The 20,621-nt window shown below is 42.9% G+C and overlaps 1 protein-coding gene across 1 annotated transcript; it reads left to right on the top strand.

Annotated features, from left to right (window-relative positions):
• Positions 1-405: 405 nt before the first annotated feature.
• On the top strand, positions 406-1,386 carry LOC139286594 (transcription factor Maf-like). The gene has a single exon (XM_070907461.1). It carries the CDS (start codon positions 406-408, stop codon positions 1,384-1,386), a length of 981 nt encoding a protein of 326 aa, XP_070763562.1.
• The last annotated feature ends 19,235 nt before the right edge of the window (positions 1,387-20,621 follow it).

The following is a 20,621-nucleotide window of genomic DNA, read 5'->3' as shown; positions in this document are numbered from 1 at the left end:
AATCTATCAATCCTTGGGTGGAGTTTTTTTTTCTGTCTCCACAAAGCAACTATTTGCCCGGGACACGTACGTGAACCTCCTCAATTTGGCGCACTAATCCTAAAAGGAGCCATGAAGTGTTAAATGGTAGAAACAGAGAGAGCGGCGCTCAGACACCCGCACGCTGGGAGAGAGGGAGGAAACAGCGCTGCTCCAATGCGTCTGTGCAACACAGACTGAAGAAAAAAAAACTTATCGACTCACAAAACCAAAACCTGCGCTGCGCAATTAGTGCGAGAAAAACCACTTTTTCCTCCGGTTTTGAAGAAAATAAATAAAGAAATCAAGCTGGCTCAGTGCGTGTCTCAGCAGCCCACTTTGACAGGTGCTCCTCACCCCCTTTGGAGGACTGTCAACAGCAAGAGGATGGCATCAGAGCTGGCAATGAGCAACTCCGACCTGCCCACCAGTCCCCTGGCCATGGAATATGTTAATGACTTCGATCTGATGAAGTTTGAAGTGAAAAAGGAGCCGGTGGAGCCCGATCGCAGCATCAGCCAGTGCAGCCGCCTGGTCGCCGGGGGATCCCTATCTTCCACCCCGATGAGCACGCCTTGCAGCTCGGTTCCCCCCTCTCCAAGCTTCTCGGCGCCCAGTCCGGGATCAGGGAGCGAACAGAAGGGGCACTTGGAGGATTTCTACTGGATGACCGGGTACCAACAGCAGTTGAACCCCGAGGCTCTGGGCTTTAGCCCGGAGGACGCCGTAGAGGCGCTGATCAGCAGCAGTCACCAGCTCCAGACCTTCGATGGCTATGCCAGAGGGCAGCAGTACGGCGGCGCAGCCGGGGCAGGAGGCGCCATGGCCGGGGAGGAGATGGGATCAGCGGCCGCCGTGGTGTCCGCGGTTATCGCTGCAGCCGCAGCTCAGAACGGGAATCCCCACCACCACCACCACCATCACCACCACCACCACACAGGGGCACACCACCCTTCCTCCGGGTCTCAGTCCGGCGGCGTCGCGGGGGGAAACCACCAGCACATGCGCTTGGATGATCGGTTCTCGGACGAGCAGCTGGTGACCATGTCGGTTCGGGAATTGAACCGGCAGCTCCGGGGGGTCAGCAAGGAAGAGGTGATCCGGCTGAAACAGAAGAGGAGGACACTAAAGAACAGAGGCTATGCCCAGTCCTGCCGGTACAAGCGGGTCCAGCAGCGGCACGTCCTGGAGGGAGAGAAGACGCAACTCATCCAGCAGGTGGACCACCTCAAGCAGGAGATCTCCCGGCTGGCCAGGGAGAGGGACGCCTACAAGGAGAAATACGAGAAGCTGATCAGCACCGGCTTCAGAGAAAACGGAGGATCCAGCAGCGACAACAACCCCTCATCCCCGGAGTTTTTCATGTGAGTCTCGGCGCTGAAAAGTTTTAATAACCGACCCTCACAAAGAAACACACAAAAAAAAAACTTTAAATTTGCGCGCAGCTAAAAAATAGGTTGTGCGGGCTTGTGTTGAAGTTGTTTTATGAAACCTGCGTTAGTTAAGGACAAAAGAGTTTTCCACTTTTCTGTATTTCTAAAGTATTTAGTTTCAGGGTGAGGATCCTGTTTGATTTATGTTGTATCACCTTTAAAGGGTCCATAAATAGGCCTGCTCAAATGACTCTGAATAAGAATTCGGTTTCCACAAATATTTTGAAGGATTTCTGTCCAGTTCGTGATGTTTGTCTTTAGACACACTGCATAAAATTCCTTAACACTTGGCTCAATAGGTCCGCCCTTACAGCCTCATCCTGCGCCTCGTCCATCCTGCTCCCTTTACCCCAAAATTTGTTTTGTGAAATGAAACGATCCTCAGGCACAGCAGCTTTATCCTGATGTGAATTTATTTTTCTTTGTTTTGTTTTGTTTTTTGTTTAAAGTCAATTTATGATTTGATATAAATTATCTCATGTTCACATCATCCATCACAGTTGTCTCGTGAAAAGCATCCAAACTCAGTTACAGCAGAAGTTTGGAGAATTGATGTCAGACTGTAACAGTGATGTGAAGCCATGCATGCAGGTCATGTACGGATTGTGTTTCTACTTTTTTTTTCTTTTTCCTTATTTTTGTGAACTTGTGTATAACGATTGTATTACACCATGACTGCATTGTTCAGCCTCATCACCTTTTGGGATTTATTTGTAAAAAAAAAAAAAAAAAAAAAAAAGGGCATCCAATCCGTCACTTTGCTTTCATAAAACTTCCCCGCGAACATGGACCCTTCAACATTTTATAGGCTTCTTCTGGAGCCCTGTGAGAAAACGGACATTTCGGAATAAAGCGACTTTGTACTTGATTTATACTGACAGGCAACATGCTATCAAGGTGAGCAGCAAAGGAATATTTAGTAGAAACAGTTATCAATGTTTCTGACAAATGCACAGACTAAATAGATTATTGCGATCAACAAGTGGGGCTGAAGATAAAATGCTTTGAACAGAGGAGATCATGGTGCATGGCCTGAAATAAATGAGAAATTGGCTACTTTGTCACGCAATATTGTTGCAACAAATGATCTATTCTTTCTGCAGTTCGTTGTTAATGTGTTTTCCTTTCATTTAAGGAACTTAATTAAGTTTACCGAGAACCCCAATGGGTGTTCTTCGGTAAATAAACTGTGAACTGTTTGGAAATGGAAATATAATGTTCTCCCGGTGTTGTAGAATAATTAAGCAAAGCATCTTGCAGCCACACATATCTTGTGATGCCCTGGATTTCTATACAGTAAAATGTATTGTCTGGACAGTACAGTCAAACCTGCAGACGTCGTGTTCACTCTCAAAAATGGAATTTAATAAATTGACCATTCATCAATAAACCTTCATGAATGGAAACAAATATATTCTCCTGAACATGTTTGTTATTTTTGTTCTCTTTAGTTTTGCATGTTGTCTGTCACTGTGCCTTTGAGGCGCCACCACACACTCTCAGTCCTCTCATCTTCTCTCGATCTAAACTGAAATATAAACAGAAGGAGAAACGCCAACTGCAAATGTCACTGAGATAACATAAGCATCTGTTCATAAACATCTGGTTTTGATAAAAGCGCGGTGCAGATGTTGCGCACAGGGCGCGTAATTGTAACAGCTCCAAGATCAAGCCCAGCTGTATCTGTTGTATTCATTTTATATTTTGATTCAATGTGCGTTTTTTCATTCTCTGCCCCCTGAAAAATACACAGCGAATTCCTACAAAGTATTTTCTTTTTCTTTTGATGAAAAAAAATTGACGGTCTTCACCTGTTGCGTAATTAAATTTCTCTTTAAAAACGTGCAGAAAATCAGACCACAATGCTCGACATTTGTAATATTATTTTATTTTTGCCTCAGGACTTAATAATTGTGCTGCAGGTGTCCTAGAAAAGGCCGAGTTAATGATTGACGTTCGAGTAAACTTGCACTTTTCACTCGGTCGCTGTGAACTTGTTGAATATTGTCTGTGCAAAGTTTCCGACCAAAGACAAAAGTGTACACGACAAAATGCTTTGTCTCGAGGAGGTTATGCAAATATACGGTTATGCACAAATATGTCTAATTTTGAAAAAATCCATTTTGACTTCCTGCAAATAATTCCGTCTTAAAATAAAGCAGCCAATTACTTGATAATAACACTGTGGTGATATGATTAAAAATGCACAATTCAGACTAAATGATGCTTACAGTAATATTAAGCCTCACAAAACCCGAGGTGTTTTGGCAATCCACCACTTTCGCTTCAGTGTAAAGAGCCTTTGTTTGACTTCTGACATAAAAACGCTGATAAGACAAAAAAGAGAAAAGCCACAGGAGGCACTCGAAGTAATTTGCTTTTGTAGCGACTGACAGGTCCAGTAGCCTGTAACCTGCCTCTGCTCTGGTGGACTCAGTGCATCCTACAGAGCAGGATGGTTGAGATAAAAGCTGCACAGGGTGTGTGTTGGGCTGCCATACAAGGTCACTGCCGCCAACATGCATGCTGCTGGAAATCTGTCTGGTTATGTGTGTGTGTGTGTGTGTGTGTTGAGGAGGGATATCTTCTTTTTTTTCCCACTGCAGGACCTTTGACAGTCTTAGTGCTGGCATGTGCTGTGTGTATGTAGGTTCAAATGTGTGTGTAGCTCATGGAAACTTTAAAATGCACCACAGAAGTGACCTCACAAAGACTGTAAGACTCTGTTTTAGCTCCATGTCTCACCTGTACAACAGTGTCACACACACACACACACACACACACACTCACCTGCCTCACATTGGCTCCCATGAAAGCCCAGAGTGAGGGACAAGATGGGAGAGCATGATCCCCTCATGCCTGGAGGAATGGTTTTCTCTGTGATTAAAAGTGAGTGAGAGACAGAGATAGAGCAAGAGGGAGCGAGAGAGCAATACACAGAGAGAGAGAGAGAGAGAGAGAGAGAGAGAGAGAGATGCTGGCTGCCTTCCTGCTCCTTTCAGATGATAAACGATCAGAGATGCGTCCTAGCTGAGAGGAGAGGGCCTTTTAGTGAGCATGTGTCCACTAATTTATGGCCCTCCTATCTGATTAGGTCAATATAGTGTGCTATTTAATTACATTTGTGTTATAACCTAGAACTGGAGATGCTATTCTTCTTTCATGGCACCTCTTTCTTCTGCGAGGCAGATCGGATTAGTTGAGTTCTCTTCAGGACTCTTACCTGGGACCTGCTTGTGCATCAACAGTGTCATGTGACAGACTGGAGGACGCTTCATAGCTTTGCAGTGTTTGTGCTCCGTTATTCAACGTGGAGGAATGATAAAGTGGAAATTTGCTGATCACTGTAGTGTAGTGTAGGGTGTGGAAATTGTGTGGGATGCTTTCTGCTCGTGTGTGTGTGTGTGTGTGTGTGTGTTGACTTCGAGACACACCGAGGGGCAGGAGGATTCAGTAGCACTGATTCACTTCCTGTGTTGAAGGAGGACAGAAGGCACAGGAAACAATATTTCAGCACTTCCTCCTCATTTCTCAGCACTCTACCAGATTCACCTGCTTCTTTTCTCTGTCTTTTGCTTCCTCTCTTTCATTTGTACAACATGAAAAAAAGGCTTCACAAACAAGTATACAGACGCACACAGACACAGCACATTATTAATCTTATCAGTATGAACTATAATTCTATTCTCCGGCCCAGCATATTGACTTCTGCACTGTGATCATTTGCAGTCTGTCCAATGATTAGGTTATTAAAGATAATGTAGTTGTCTGCTGTCACAATATTGGACTCTCTCTTTCAGGTCAACTATGGGAAATCACTTTGAAATTTATCAGTATTGACATTTGAATCATCATCATGGACAGAATTAATAGGACAAAGGATGTGCGCACTTTTTTAGTGTCCATTTGTGTGAGTGCTCAATAACCAGCCGGCATTGTCTTTTATTTGACCTTGTGGTGGAAAGGGTGTATGTATGCTTTAACTGAGTGCATTAAGTCTACAGGAATGAGTCATTTTATCACGACATTGGGAGGCTTGTGGCTTTCTATGTCAATCAAACGGAAATCAAAAAAAACATAAGAGAAACAAATACTGTAAATATAATCTCACTCAGCACAGAAAAACTCAAAAGGCCAAAGGTGCAAATAAAAATCAGGCTTCATTATTTTTTTTACTTAACATTAATACACTAATTCATCTAAGAGCAGCTGAACCAAAGTTCAAGCTCCAATAGTTCCTCTATTCGTTATAATTGGAAATGTTTTTTGTAATCAGTTGAGCCGTAATTAAACAGCTTATTTCACACACCACCTTGATATCTCAAAAATATACACGATCCGCTATCATTTGATCAAAAGCTATCTAGTGTCGTTGAATGAAAAATAATTAGTTTTGTAATACTAAAAATTGTTTTGTAACATTTGGAGTCACAGCAGTTTTCTTTTGTGTGAGTTCATTCTCTTTTCTATACATTCCACCTGGCGAAATCACCCAAAGGGTTAAAAACATATTTGCATTCAAAAGAGGAAACAATTTCAATCTCTTCCACTCAATCCGCATCTGCATCACTCCACGCGATAAACATTTACATTTAAAGTGATTTAAATCAGCTGCATTTATGTTCCTCTGTGGTCCGTCCATCATCCGGGCCTGCAGAGCTTCCCTCCCTCTGTCCCTCTCTCCCTCTCTCTCTGTCTTGCGGTGTCCTGAGTTATGTGTCATTTATTTGAAACCCTAATAATTTAACTTGTCCCCTCCTGTCGCAGCTGTGCATGTGGTAAGAATGCAGCAGCTGTAAAGAAGGTTTGTGCTGCTGCCTCTGCGTGTATCCCTGTCTGTATTGGCTTTACATGGTGATTTCTTTTCCCTGCAAATACAAGCATGGGCAGAGTGGAGGTAATGTGATTGTCTGAATCCAATCCTATAGTCTTGTGTTGAATTGAGATTACTGTAAATGCTCAGCTGTAAAAGAATGTGCATGTAGTGTGTCTCATGTTTTGTGTTTGCAGTGGAATTCAAACACTAGATTTGCATTTGCTTGTATAAGACGCTCTCCTCAGAATGCATAACTAAAGGGCAATAGATGAAAGCTAATTATGATTTAATTATATGTGATCACAATATTCTGACTCACAGATAAACATAGCTGAGGCTGTGTTGATGTTTTCACCAGTGAGTTGAGTTGCAGGGCACAGAGTCAGTGGAGTGGTGTGTTTTGGACCGCAGCGGACGTGGGGGGGGGGGGGCGTTGAAAACTGAGTGCATTATGCGACTGTGTGTGTGTGTGTGTGTGTGTGCGCATGTTTGTCTATGTGTGTGTGTTTAAGTCTGCGCGTGCATGAGTTTGTGTTATGCAGGGTGGAGCTGGAGCCGAGCCCGACCCCTGTGTGTTTTACCTGCATCTCAATGAAGTGAGAGAGGTGATTTACCCTTCTACTGCAGTCAGCCTCTCTCTCTGTCTCTCTCTGTCTCTCAGCTAGTCAAACAGACATTGATCTCTTTGCCAGGCAAGGTGACCCACAGTGTTGTTCAGCTCTTCCAAAGTCTCCCCTCTCCCTTTCATTTGTACCTGGGAAAGGCCTTGACCCCACACACTGCTGCCATGTAGCAGCCCTCTGCACGTGGACCTCACTTCCCCCGTATCAAGCCCAGTGTGTGTGTGTGTGTGTGTGTGTGTGTGTGTGTGCGCTTGTTTGAGTTAACAAGTGGGCACACACAGTAGACACGTGTGCAAGTATGTGTGCACAGTGAGTGTGTGTATGTGTGAGAGTATATATACATGCCTACGTGTGTGTTTATCAAGCTCTTTGTTTGTGTTCACCTATAAGTGTGTGTGTGTGTGTGTGTGTGTGTGTGTGTGTGTGTGTGTGTGTGTGTGTGATTATGTGCAGATTCTTTTCTATGTGGCTGAAACTGTAAATTCTCAGCAGAGTTTAGATACATCAGAGAGTCCGGTCTGTCCGCGTTGGTGTTTCAGAGCGTTTTTCAGGTGTCAGCCGACTTCCCTCCGCTGTGGGTCTGTCACTGGGAGCTCCTGTGTAGCTCAATGGGTCAGAGTCCATTTGGCCCCGGTGGGAATCGGATTACAAGGAAATGAATGGCTCTCATTGTTGCTTAAAGGTGGATTGAGGGGCATTAATATACTTTGTCGCTCCTTCGCCTCATTTCGCTCTACTGAAGCCCAGAGAAAAGTTTTTCAGGATGATTCATTGCTTCGTTTTTAAACCAGGTTTTCTTTCTCCACGGTCGACCCTGACATGTGTTCATGTAATGTCCACATGTGTGCGTATGTCATGTTCACACACAAATGTGAGACTGCCCTGCTGTCAGATATACACTGTAGATATTGTCCTTGTGAGCTGGCTGATCTGATTTCAGTAATTTATGAACTAATACATCTATATTTATGTAAAATTATTTTAAATAATGTACTTAAAATTTGAAGTTTAATTTGAGTTATAAAATGATTGTGTATTATCAAACAATATCAAACATTATTGTTATGACCTGAAATTTATTTCATATATGGTTTTATTGATTATATGGATTTTGCTTTGGAAATACACTGTAGTGTGCGTGTGTGTGTGTGTGTGTGTGTGTGTGTGTGTGTATGTGTGAGCGTTTGACTGCATGCATGTGCATCTGTAATACAGATGTATTTATGAGTATCAGCCAAATTTACAAAGCTAATCTAAACCTTCCATTCAAATCTTATATCTGATATCTGATGGATTTAAATATTTGATTGATTTTATTTGACTGAGCATTTGATGAAGTTTTGTTTTTGCGTTATTTGAGTTTGATGCTGCTCGTCTCTTAATGTATAGCTCTGCTTGAAGTTTAAATATGATTATTCTGAATTGTTTAAACTGTTTATCTAAATAGTTTTGCCTTGAATTTAAATATTGAATCATTATGATTCTATTTGTAACTTTATCTTTGCTCTCGCCATCATGTCTCTTTTCTTTAAATTCATAGTCAGTTTTGGAAACAAACTTTAACCTTCAAACCATGTTATGTCTGTATTGTTGGATCAGATTATGGGTTTCATGACACGTTTCTGTTCTGTTTCTTTCCAGGACGTCAAGAAAATTCCTCCATCTGTGATAGAGAGCTGTGACTTCTCCGTCCCACCACCCTGGAGTCTGAGGTAACCTGTCCTGCTCGGTCTTTTAATCTTCGACACTCCTTTACTTTACAACACAAATTAATTTAACAGACGAACAATGTTAAAATATTTCAAAATGTCAACGTAAAGGTGAACATAAACTACATCAAAAAGTTGAGTGTTGCAGAAGTCTAACGGTCTGGATTTCATATCTGCTGCGTGTTCATCAAAACACAGCACATAATGTTCACACTGAGCTTTTCATAATACTGTGTTTAGTAACTGATCCATTACAATGATGTTGTCAAAATTAATTTCAGAATTGTATTTATTTACATTTTCAAAATTTTGGATTTAGACACAAAATGATTTAGTATAAATCACCTTCACTTTGATTCAGGTTTATACTCGAACAAAGCCCTCTTTACATTTAAAAACAAAAAGAAGGGTTGCATCCGAATAAAAGTTTTGAGATATACTGCATTATAAAATATACAGCATGCTGTAAATGCTTAGCAGAATTGCTGCACAATTTGTAATCTTTAAAACCATTGTTTATGTTTGATTTCATAGTTGTCAGTGAAGTAGAAATGTGAATAGTGACTATAAAATTCACATTTTCTGCGACCTGCTTTCTGGTCTTAAGTCTGTCTTTACACGGTCAAACAATTCAAACGGGAGCCTTAAATCTGTAGAACTAAAACATGTTGATATTTTCACTATTAGTATAAATCTGACAAAAGTTGAAGTAAGATTGTTGTATGTTTCTTCTGAGTGAAATCAAAACCACAAACCACTTGTTTGTATTGATTTTGTTAATAAGGAAGCACTCATTTGGGACAGCAGACACCTGGAAGGGTTTCATTATTAGATGCATTTTTTTTTTCTCACTTCATATTTAGCTCTTTGATGATCAAACACTCTCTCAACATTTATTGTATGAGATGCTCTGCAGCTCTCTGTTTTGGGGCTCTGACAGTGCTGCTTGATTGACAGGAGGGTGACATGCGCAGTGCTCATGGGATGAGGCCAAAACCTTTGTCTTGACCCTTTGACCTCTTTCACTCTCTCAGCTCTCTCTGTGGAGACAAACACTGTACACTATTTTTTATATCTAGCTGACATGCAGATGGACGGATGGTGGGGTTGCAGAGGATGATGGAGTGAGCGAGGGGAAGCGAGGGATAGTTTTTTGTGCTCTCGCGTCGCCAGTCGGGAGATGGCAGGAGAGGAAGGATGGATGGAAGGAATCGAGGCTAAGTTAGGGAAGGAGTTAAGGGATTGAGGAAAATAAGGCACCTGGATTTGAATGCAGACATGCAGGCTAGGGTGAGAGAACAGGAGGAGGTGAGGAGGCGAAGGAAGGGAGGAAGGGATGGCAGGAGGGCTCCTGGCCGTGGATGCAGACAGACAGGCAGGGTAACCAGAGGCAGGCGGTGACCTTCTCTGCTGCTGGAGGATCGAAGGCTTTATTTAAAGGCCTGGTCAATGCTGGGTGCTGCTGAGGTATCAGCCTCGCAGCCAGGCGACTCATCACCACTGTAATACAACTCTCTAACCCTAACCCCCCTCCCACACACACACAGATGCGCACGCACACACACACACACACACACACACACACACACACACACACAGACAGACAGGACAGGACACTCTCTGGACACCTCAGGTTTTACACTGTACAGTCGAGAGGCTGGACAGAGGAAACTACAGCATCAGCATCGGCTAATTTTACTGTGCAGCAGACAGTATACTCTACTTTCTTCATGTGCTCAGCATTGTGAAGCTCGTGCTTGTTTTGCCTTTGATGTGCACTCCATCACTGTCCATTTCTTTTTGACCAATTATAAACAGACAGCATAATGCACGATTTTATATGTGACGTCACTGACACAGTGAGGATGGAGGCGGTGAAAGAGTTAAAAAATGACAGAATGCAGGCTGCTAAGGTAGGACACCTGCATGTGTGTGTGTGTGTGTGTGTGTGTGTGAGTGAGTGGAGCACGTGTTCGTGCGCTCGCATGTGTGTGGCTGCAGCGTTAGGACACCTGCATGCTTCAGCACTTTCTGGCTGTCAGGAGCTCTGAGGTCACAGGCAGGGGAGTGGAGAGGGCACATTAGAGGAAGCTTCAGAGCCCCCACCCACCCACCACGCCTCCACGATCCTTCCCCACTGCACCTCCCACCATCCCAACCATTCCCTTCTTCCCCCGTTATCCCCCGTCATCCCTCCGCCTCCTCGTCCTCCTCCTCTTCCCCACATGGTGACGAGGTGAGTCGGCTACTTTGAGGGGGGAGGGGGCTCAGGGAGGCAAGGTGCCTCCGTGGCTGACAGCAGGCAGGTCAGGTTTTTGTAGACATGGCAGAGGAGGAAGGACACATGCGTACATGCACGCAGACACATCAAGCTGTGTGAAGAGAGAGGAAGGAAGAGAGCATATACGTGCTCGCGTGGGATCATGGGCTGTGTACATAAACACCTAAAAAAGCGTTTGCCATCAGCTGGTGGTTAATATCAAAGCTTCAAATTCAGCTGGCTGTTCTGAAAAAATATAAATATCAACCAGGCAGAAGATAGATATTGATGTATATCATGATATCTGTTTAGGCTTGTTAATGTGCATCACATTGGACTCCATGGTAATGAGAATCAAAGTAGAGCATATTCAACTTCTCAGAAAATACTGAATATAGAATCAATGTAGTCAACTAAACTGTAAAGCATCATTTCTGAACCACACAATATGATTTCAGATGATAAACAATAAATATCAATGTATCGCCCCCACACTTACTGTAATTCAAACATTGGATTGTCACTCATGAAACACTGCAGCTGTGTCTTTTGTGTTCTGCAGCGACAAGGATTTGCTCCATCCACAGCTTGACACACTTCACTATCCATTTACTGCCTGGGATATATATAACTACTAGCTGCTCAGTGTGAGACTCGTTACACTGTTATAGTCTTGATAGTGACACAGACGTCATCCCTCAATCCAGAAAATCCAAATGACAGGGAGGGTATGAACAGGATGTATGCTCATTATTAGGCCTGCTCTGGGAAAAAAAAGAGAGGAAGGAATTAGAATTGGGTCTGGATTAGAAATAACAAAAAAGGAAAAAGGTTTCACCCTCTGCAGTCGTAAAGATACACAAAACGAACACAGAACAACTGTGTTTAGATCTGGATTGTTTTTAAAAATGTGTTAAGTGTTTTCACTTTCTTCTAAACCACAGAATAGATGAGACTTCAGGAGGAGGCTGCGCCCTCGAGCCAAACCTCTAAACATCAACCCGTTCCTCTTTTCAAATTATGTTAATATACAGTTTTCAGTTGTTTAAGCCTGGATTGTGTTGTTTTATTCAAACATAATTAGTTGTAAAGCTGCTACCACTGTGTGTGTGTGTGTGTGTGTGTGTGTGTGAGCCTCAGAGCCACTGTTGTCCTCGGGTTGTGACTGTGTGTTCACAGCATGATTGAGAGAGGAACCTGTGATCAGCTGGAGGTTAGTGTGATATAATGTATTCCCCTGAATCACCGCAACCAGCAGCCCAGGGCCTTCCTCTCGCCCGCAGCCTCCTTCTCCTTACACACACACAAACACACACACACACACACACACACACTCCTTCCTTGCTCCCCTAGTGTCACCATCCCCTCCTCTCTCTTCCCTGCGGTGGCTTCCCATTGCTAGCTGTTTGGCGTTGCACCCAGTGTCTAATTGAATTCCAACACTCCGGCGTTAGCTCCTGATGCTATAGAGATGTTAACACGGCACAATGCTAACAGTCCTCGGGACGTGTTTCAGCATCCCTCTCCTAAAGAGAAAATTAGTGCTAAGCTCACTCTGGCAGCACATGATTTATTCAAAGCTCCAAACTATGTCTTCTGTATCCCCTAAAGGATCGTCTTTTATAGCCATCAGCGAATCAGCACTTCATATACACACATGCAGCACATGCAGAATATGTTTCATGGCTACGCCGTCGGTAGACAGAATGTGTGTTTCCTCTCGCTTCTCGTGCTTCTACTCGAGTGTATCTATTGTCCCTTATATAAATGTGTCTGCTGGTCTCTCTGCATCCATATTGCTGGCGACGCCGTCCATCCCCTCTCCCTGACACCCTCACTTTTATTCCCTGGCTCTCAAACACTATGGCTCTGGGCTTTAATGGCACATATTTCCTGGGCCCGGCTGAAACGGGATGCATCTTCTCCTTGTTAGCTTGATAAATAACCAGGCTGCTGCGAAAGTGCTGAATTTTAGCTTTCAGCCTCTATTTTCTGCTGGATGACATTAATTTTAAGTGCTGAGAAGGAGCTAACTAATACAGACAAATAAATAAGGAGGAGGAGGGGGAGGTGAAGAGGTGCTGGAGTCACTCTGCTATCCCTCCCCCCTGTTACCTTTTTATACACAAGCATATATGCAAACCTGCAAAAATATACAATATGCAAGAGTGGCAAGGAAGCATGCACACACTTAGTTTCTCAATAGATGCTTCTGTTGTTGTCCAAACTGAAATCATCTCGCCCCATTATTAGTTTGACTCCTGCAGAGGTCGAATGTTTGACATGTTGCAGGCAGACAGACAGTCTGTCAGGTGGAAAGTCAGATTGGCTCCATGCGTCTCTATCTACTGTCTGAGGCCTCTCTGTCTGTCCCTCTTACCCTCTCATTCTGTCGTCCTGAATTCTGTGTTTCATCAGAAAAAGAGATTAGTGTGGCAGTAATGTGGTGGCGGATCACAGTGCACAAAACACTATGGATAAATTGTACTTATATGAGCTTATAGAGGCAACAAAACAGAGATCAGGTTTGAGTCTAAGTAGCTCATTTGTGGATTGCAATTTAAATATTGAGAGTAAGAATAATATTGGGGGGAAAAGTTAATTATTGTTGCAGAAAAGACAAGAAAAAAGTTGTTTTCTAGCTAAAACACTTGAATTAAAGTGTGCTTAAACTGGATGAATAAAGGTTAAATTATATTATTTTTGCATTCTGTCTGTGTGTGCTGCATTTGTGTGTCATTGTTTATGTCTGTGCTGCGACAGCCTGAGAGCAGGTTCATCTCCATTATGTTTTTCATCACTATTTGGAAGTCTGACTCCAAGAGTCATCAGCTGCATTAGCTTGATTTGACTTTTTTCAGGAGGCTATAAACAAGCTGCTGAGGAGAAAAACACAATAGAATAAAAAAGATTAGAATACAAGATTAAAGTTGAATCTCCCAAAATATAAACTTTTATTGCTGATCTTTCTTTCCTTTTTTTATTTGGTTTTATTTAATTTTACATTGTTTTTCCTGTTTTACAATTTTGAACCCACAAAACCCCAAGATGTCTAAACATTTAGAAAAAGCATCTGTCACATGACAGCAGCAAAAGCACAGCAATAAATGTGTTTTACTGCCGGCCTATAAACAAAGAACGCAAGGATGTCAACAGGACATACACAGCGTGACTGATGCTGTGAATCTACTTTTATCAGTCACAACATGCAGAATTATACTTAGATGTGTGACTATCAGTTGCATGTCAACACACACACACACACACACACACACACAAACATTGTTATATTTTTTGCGCTTTTGTTCGGTCTCCTAACATCAAACATGTATTTGCTCCTGTGCGTTCACATTCATTATTTTCTGCACAAATCTATATATGCCGCACACACAAACACACACGCACACGTAGCTCTGTTGTGTATAACACAACACAATGAAGTGGCTTGGGCTGAGACACCTCATACATTATTTTAACAATGTATAGTGCGGTGAATAAAAAGGTCAGTGGTTGAGAACCGGCTCCATGTAACAATAAGATGCATGAACTGAGCACTGCAGGCCCTTCAGTCAGCATCCTGCTGCTGAACGCTGTGAGGAGGAAACACATGTGAGTCAGAGTGATAGATTCTACTCTAGGCTCTGTGTGTGTGTGTGTGTGTGTGTGTGTGTGTGTGTGTGTGTGTGTGTGTGTGTGTGTATGTGTGTGTGTGTGTGTGTGTCCAATCAGTGTTTATGGGGCACCTATGTGAAACACCTTATAACAATAGATTTACTTGGTCTATCATTATTGATTGTACATTTTGCCCTTTTGCCCTTTGCCTCACTTTGATAAATGTCTTTTATTATGACCACATTTCGCTTTTAAAGCACATCGTGAGCTGAGATTTTGTTTTGAAAGCGATCCTTTTATTAGACCAATTCTATTTTTGTCAGACACTCTCAACTCTGCAGATGCGATGCAAGCATCTGCGTGTTTCTGTTTGCAAAGCAGGGTTTAATTTTCAGGGTGTATTTATCACATGCTGTCATGTTGCGGTCACATGACCACATGAACCACTGCCAGCAATTAAGGCTGATAAATCACTCATTTCCAGGAAGAGAAGGAGGGACGGAGTCGGGCAAAGAGGAAACGAGAGAGTGATAAGAGAGAGGGAGAGGAATAATGAATAGCCTGTACCCCTTCACAGATATTTTATTCTTTCATTTTTTTTAACTGTGATGTTGAATGTTATTGTGTTTGGGCAGTGTAGTATGAACTGTTGCCAGTGAGGCTCATTGACTCCTACAGGCAGAGACAAAGAGACAGATGGTAGTCGTTTGTGTGGTTTACTGTGATTGTGACCTGACTGCACTGCTTTATTTACTGGTGGAGGTGTGTGTGTGTGTGTGTGTGTGTGTGTGTGTGTATGTTCATCTGTGCAGCTGAGTGCACGCCTGCACAAGCAAATGCATTTGTGTCATGACAGAGAAAGGGATGCAAAGACGTATACAACCATCACTTCGCTCTCTCTCTCTGAGTCTAAACAGGAGAGCAAACACACTGATGGCTCTGCATGCAGCTATTCCACCAAACAGTGCTGGAATTTAACCACAGTATCCTTTATTTTTGTCAGTGTGTGGATGGAAATATTGTTTTATAGCAGGACCTTTAGCTGCTGATCAGACTCAAGTCTTAGAGAGTTCCTGGGATGTGATCGTGGGTCAAACCTGTGCAGCGTCTGTATAAGTTACATCAGAATGAGTGTTTCAGCAGCCCAGGTCAGTGCTCCGCAGAGTCTCAGCCTGCCCACTCACTTGAAAAGGCTGATTAAAGATTCATGACACAAAAAAAAGGGGAAAAAAAAGACTGGAATAAGACGAGGAGAGAAGAAGAAGAGGAGGAGTGGGAAGGAGACACGCTGTGGTTTCTTTTCCGACACACTCAGCTCTCATTCACTAAAGACAGCAGTCGCTAACGGACTAAAAATGTCTTTACAAAGAGACCATAGAGAGATGTTGAGTCAGTCGAGTTTCCTGCTGCAGAATCAGCTGTTACTCTAATCAGCTGTTGTTGTATTTTAAATGAATTGCTGACTTCTATCGTGCAGGAAGACATCTTATGGCGGTGTGTGTGTATATATTAATGCTATATTCAACAGAGGCAGGACCCTGCTGTCTGTGTCTTGCCAATAGTATAATTATTAAAGTGCATGCCTGCGACTGCAGCAACTATTCTGGGGAGAGAAATAAATTGTGTACACATTAACTGCACTAGAATACAAAGTCAATACTACGACTGTGTGTTTTGTGCAGTATGTGAAGTATCGCCAAACACTGTCCAGCATGGGAAAATCTTTCATGTTTCCAGAGGAGAGGACAGACAGAGGGAGTCTCTACATTCTCTCTGATCTTTGCTGCCTGCTTGCTTTCTAGTAACATCAGTAATGTGAGCTTTGTAATGTGTGTGTGTGTGTGTTTTTTCTGGGAAGAATGTTTAGCTTAGGTTTTAGCTTTTAATTCTTGTCCTAAATTACACAATATATAATAAGATATAATAAGATTGGAATTTTTTATTGATTATTTTATTAATAAAATACGAAAGCAGCCCCACCATCCTCCAAATCTCTGATCCTCCAAATCTCTGATCCCATTAAGTTTTTTTTGGGTTATTTTTTACACCACACACATGGTAGGATGGGTACCGCTCCACCCTCGTCCCCCTCTTTCTCTCTATCTCATCTGCTCTGGTTCAAGGTTGATTCACATATGGGGACAGAAAGGGGGAGAGAGAGGGAGGAGACACGAGGGAAGGAGGAGCAAACAGGGGAGAGGGGCACGAGCACGGTCATCTTTGGCATGTGTGAACATAACGTACACAAGTACACAAACTGAGGGGGGAAAAGGGGCTCCACGCATCTCTCTCTCTCTCTCTCTCTCTCTCTCTCTCTCTCTCTCTCTCTCTCTCTCTCGTTTTCAAGCACACATACAACGTTTTAAAAGTGATAGGGAACTCTTTACAAGAAATAATATAAAGCATCAGACTGTAACACTACATGTTTCTGAAGTATGATAATTGTCACAAACTGCCTTTTTGTTGCTCAGAGTAATAAATCAAAAGAGCTCATCACACAAGGATGCTCGTATACATTGTCAAAAAAAAATCCATGTTTAATGTTACACTGCGGTAATTGTGTGAATACTGACTTTGGCCACAGGCCTCGTCAAGTCCACCATCTATTACTTATACAACAGATACATTAAATAAAGTATCGCAAAAGTAGGTGAGGTAAATAGACTATTGATAACACAAAGTCCATGAGGGTCTGTGGTCTTTAATTTCACCTCTACGTCGGGTCTCCAGTGTGAAAACAGCAAAACATGTAACAATAATTTTTGTTAAAATCAATAATGACCAATATGAAGATGTTAATTAAGAGACAGCACTTTTAAAAATCTAATTTCTGATAGTGTGTTTTGGTGGTACTGATAGGTGCATCACAGTCTTCTGTACTGTATATTTTATGTGGCTTTATCTCGAGTGAATTAAAGGGCCTGTAAAAAGTGGAATGCTATTAGCGTCAGACCACCTGGGGTGAACATCTGCAGCCTCAGACTGCAGACCCAACATACATCACTGTTTCTCTTCTCACTATTTACTGTCACACACACACACACACATATGGCTCAGCTGCATCTATCTTGTGCATGCCTCTTGCCTTATTGACATATGTGCAGTTGTGCGTTCCTGCAAGGGAGGGGGGGAGGAGGAGGGGGGGTGAGCTGGTTATTAAAGATGCCACAGGGTCACAGGTCAAGTACAGGTTCTGCTCTTCTGGTCAGCCAGAGGTCAAAGGTCAGCAGGTTAGTGTTAGGAGGCCAGGATGATTGGTTTATCACAGTGCAGCTCACCAGTCATCCGCTGGCGATTGAAAATCAAAGTTTAGGATGATTTGTGGAGCTTTGAATGATCCCTCTGCATTATTCTGCTGAGTTCTGCAGGAAACCTTTGTATTTGTTTATCTTTTTTTATTATTCCTACAGTAACTACTCTGCTTTGAATAATTAGATGTTTTTTTCAAGTTCTATTAGGACTGTTTTTCTTCGTGTCTCTGCTCGAACACTATTTTTTCATCTTCAAAGTGAAAGTTAAAATAGGGCGATCATTGCAATTTAATTACTACAAATCCCTTTGTGAATTTGCTCTAGTGTTTGTTTACATGGATAGATTTGCCGGCTTCTGCAGTTTTTTTTGTGTGATTCAGTGAATGTGTTTACTTTCTTGTGTCGTTCCGTATATGCCTTCTTATTTATAGTGTGTGTGTGTGTGTGTGTGTGTGTGTGTGTGTGTGTGTGTGTTGATTAAGTTGCAATGGAGTTTATTTAAATAGATAAGATGGTGTTTTATTCCCAATCAGAGGAATCTCCTGTCGCATCTCAGTCTCTTCATAATAACCCCCAGCATTGCTGCACATTCCCCTGACACACACACACACACACACACACACACTTTGAGTATTGCAGACACTGCAATTTTTCTGTCTCTCAGGGGTGTAAGGCTTTGATAAATGAAAATAAATACTTTTTCTTCATAGAAGGAACAGAAGGGGAGAGAAGAAAATGGCAGAAGTGACAGGAGGTCTCTGGCAGTTTGATGCCTCAATACAAGTAAATATATGACAAAGAAACACCTTCTATAACTCTGAGTGCGTGTGAGAGAGAGAGGCTGTGAGTGTGTGGTACAATTTAGTGCTAAAACACAGGGACATCCTCAGTCATTGTGGGGAATAAGAGCGAGGAAGACAGTGATTCGGAGACGTGGGCTGAGGAGAGAGGAGAAATAGCAAGTGGCCTGTACGCTGAGTTACAGTGAGAGAAGGAGAAAAAACAGAACATCACATGATTTAGAGGAAACAGGTTCTCCTCCCTCATTTGTCTGTTTCTGTGACTGCAAGGTCAACGTAGACGCCTCCCTCCCTCTCCCTCTCCCTCTCCACCTTTGTTTCCCTTTGCTCCTCCGGACCTCATTTCATTCAACACTCCCAAACACTCCGACAGCTCCATAACTATAACTCTCTCCTCCCTGTCCTCTCCTCCTCTCTTCTCTTCATCCACAACTAAATGACTCTGTCAGAAATAAAGAGCACTTATCTTATCTACTGCCTCCACTCTGCTGTCTCTGTCCCCGTCGACGTCACACACACAAATACACACACACACACACACACACACACACACACAAAGAAAAACAACCTATGGACAAACAGATAGACATGTTACACATAAAGACTTGTATCTTCATAATTACTTTCCAAATCTTTATATTTTCTCTGCTCGTTTCTTAATCATTCCTCTCTGAGGGAAGATTGAGTCTCGTTCAACAATATTTAGCTTGTTGTTCTGACTCAAAATCTTCAGCCACCTGCCAGAGAGAAAGTCCACAGCGTAGCAGACAGACAGGTAGACAGAGGCTTGACAGAGGACAGCTGTCCCCCTACAACTTTTCCTCCTCATTCTCATTCACTTCCTCTCCTGTCATTCCCTTCTTCCCTCCTCCCTGTGGTGTGGAGGATGGGGGGGGGGGGGTCTACAGCTATCTGCAGCCTGTGGACGGCTTACTATGTGTTTTTGTGTGTGTGTGTGTGTGTGTGTGTGTGTGTGTGTGTGTGTACGAGCCACCTACCAGGCACTCAGCGGGGGGCCACAGAGGGATGAGAGGAAAGAACGAAGGATGAGGGGGTGGGAAGGAGTGTGATTGGGATAAAACTCTCAGCAAGAACAAACACACAGTAACTACACACACACACACACACACACACAGATCAGCACGTGCTCCAGCAATCTGCTATAGGTCTCCCTGAACACTCCATCACTAATAGTCACCTTACAGAGTGCAACATAGACGCAGATTTTGATCAGCATGTATTGTGATGACTTCGCCTTTCTGTTGTCTAAAAGTGCACACACACACACACACAAAGGTGTCCTGCTTTTACAGTTCAGAGGGATCAAAGGTTTGCGAGTAAACTCCATCGACTGATTCATCTGTATGTGGAGGTTATGCATATGTTTATTGAACCGTGTCCAATTCGGCCACCTTACCTGAGTAAATTAGCTTGAAGTATTTGCATACCGTGATGTTCAGGACGGTCCTTTGTTCGCTGTTCTGGGGGCCAGCGCAGCCAGAAAACGAGAGAGGGAAGGAGAGAAAGAAGGGGAGTGCGCTCGCTCCGAGCTGATAGTGGATGTGTGTATGCAAGGATGCGCGAGAGACAGAGAGATGAAAAGAGTGATAATTCTCCTGCTACCCTGAGGCCTCTCGCAGCCTCGCGGGCTCCCTATAGGTCCCCTGACACATGCCTGAGCAGAAAGCCAGGGCCCGCTAATTGGCCCCTGTGATAACACCAGAGAGAGAGAGGCAATGTGTGTGTGTGTGTGTGTGTATGTATGTGTGTGGACGCGTGTGTGTGTGTTTCGACATAACAGCACCGTTGAAAGCTTATATTTTTCCACAAGTAATAATTTATTGGTTTGTAATTCTGCTTTGAAGGGTGTTTGATTTGTAAGCTGTGAGGACATTTATTATGATCTGCTAGCTCATTGAAGTCGGAAGCCACTGAAAGACAATTAAAGCATATACACGAGTTCAAAGCACTGCTTCAATCTTTAAACAGCTTGTTTCTCTCTAATTGTTTCATTATCTCAGTGTGCTTATTAAATGTACGATAATTGTTAATTACCACATGAGGATTTGTAAAGGATTTGTCTTGAGTATCAAAACAAA

The sequence above is a fragment of the Enoplosus armatus genome, chromosome 6 (assembly GCF_043641665.1).
Source record: "Enoplosus armatus isolate fEnoArm2 chromosome 6, fEnoArm2.hap1, whole genome shotgun sequence".
Lineage (NCBI taxonomy): Eukaryota > Metazoa > Chordata > Actinopteri > Centrarchiformes > Enoplosidae > Enoplosus > Enoplosus armatus.
This window is presented reverse-complemented; position numbering and strand designations above follow the sequence as displayed.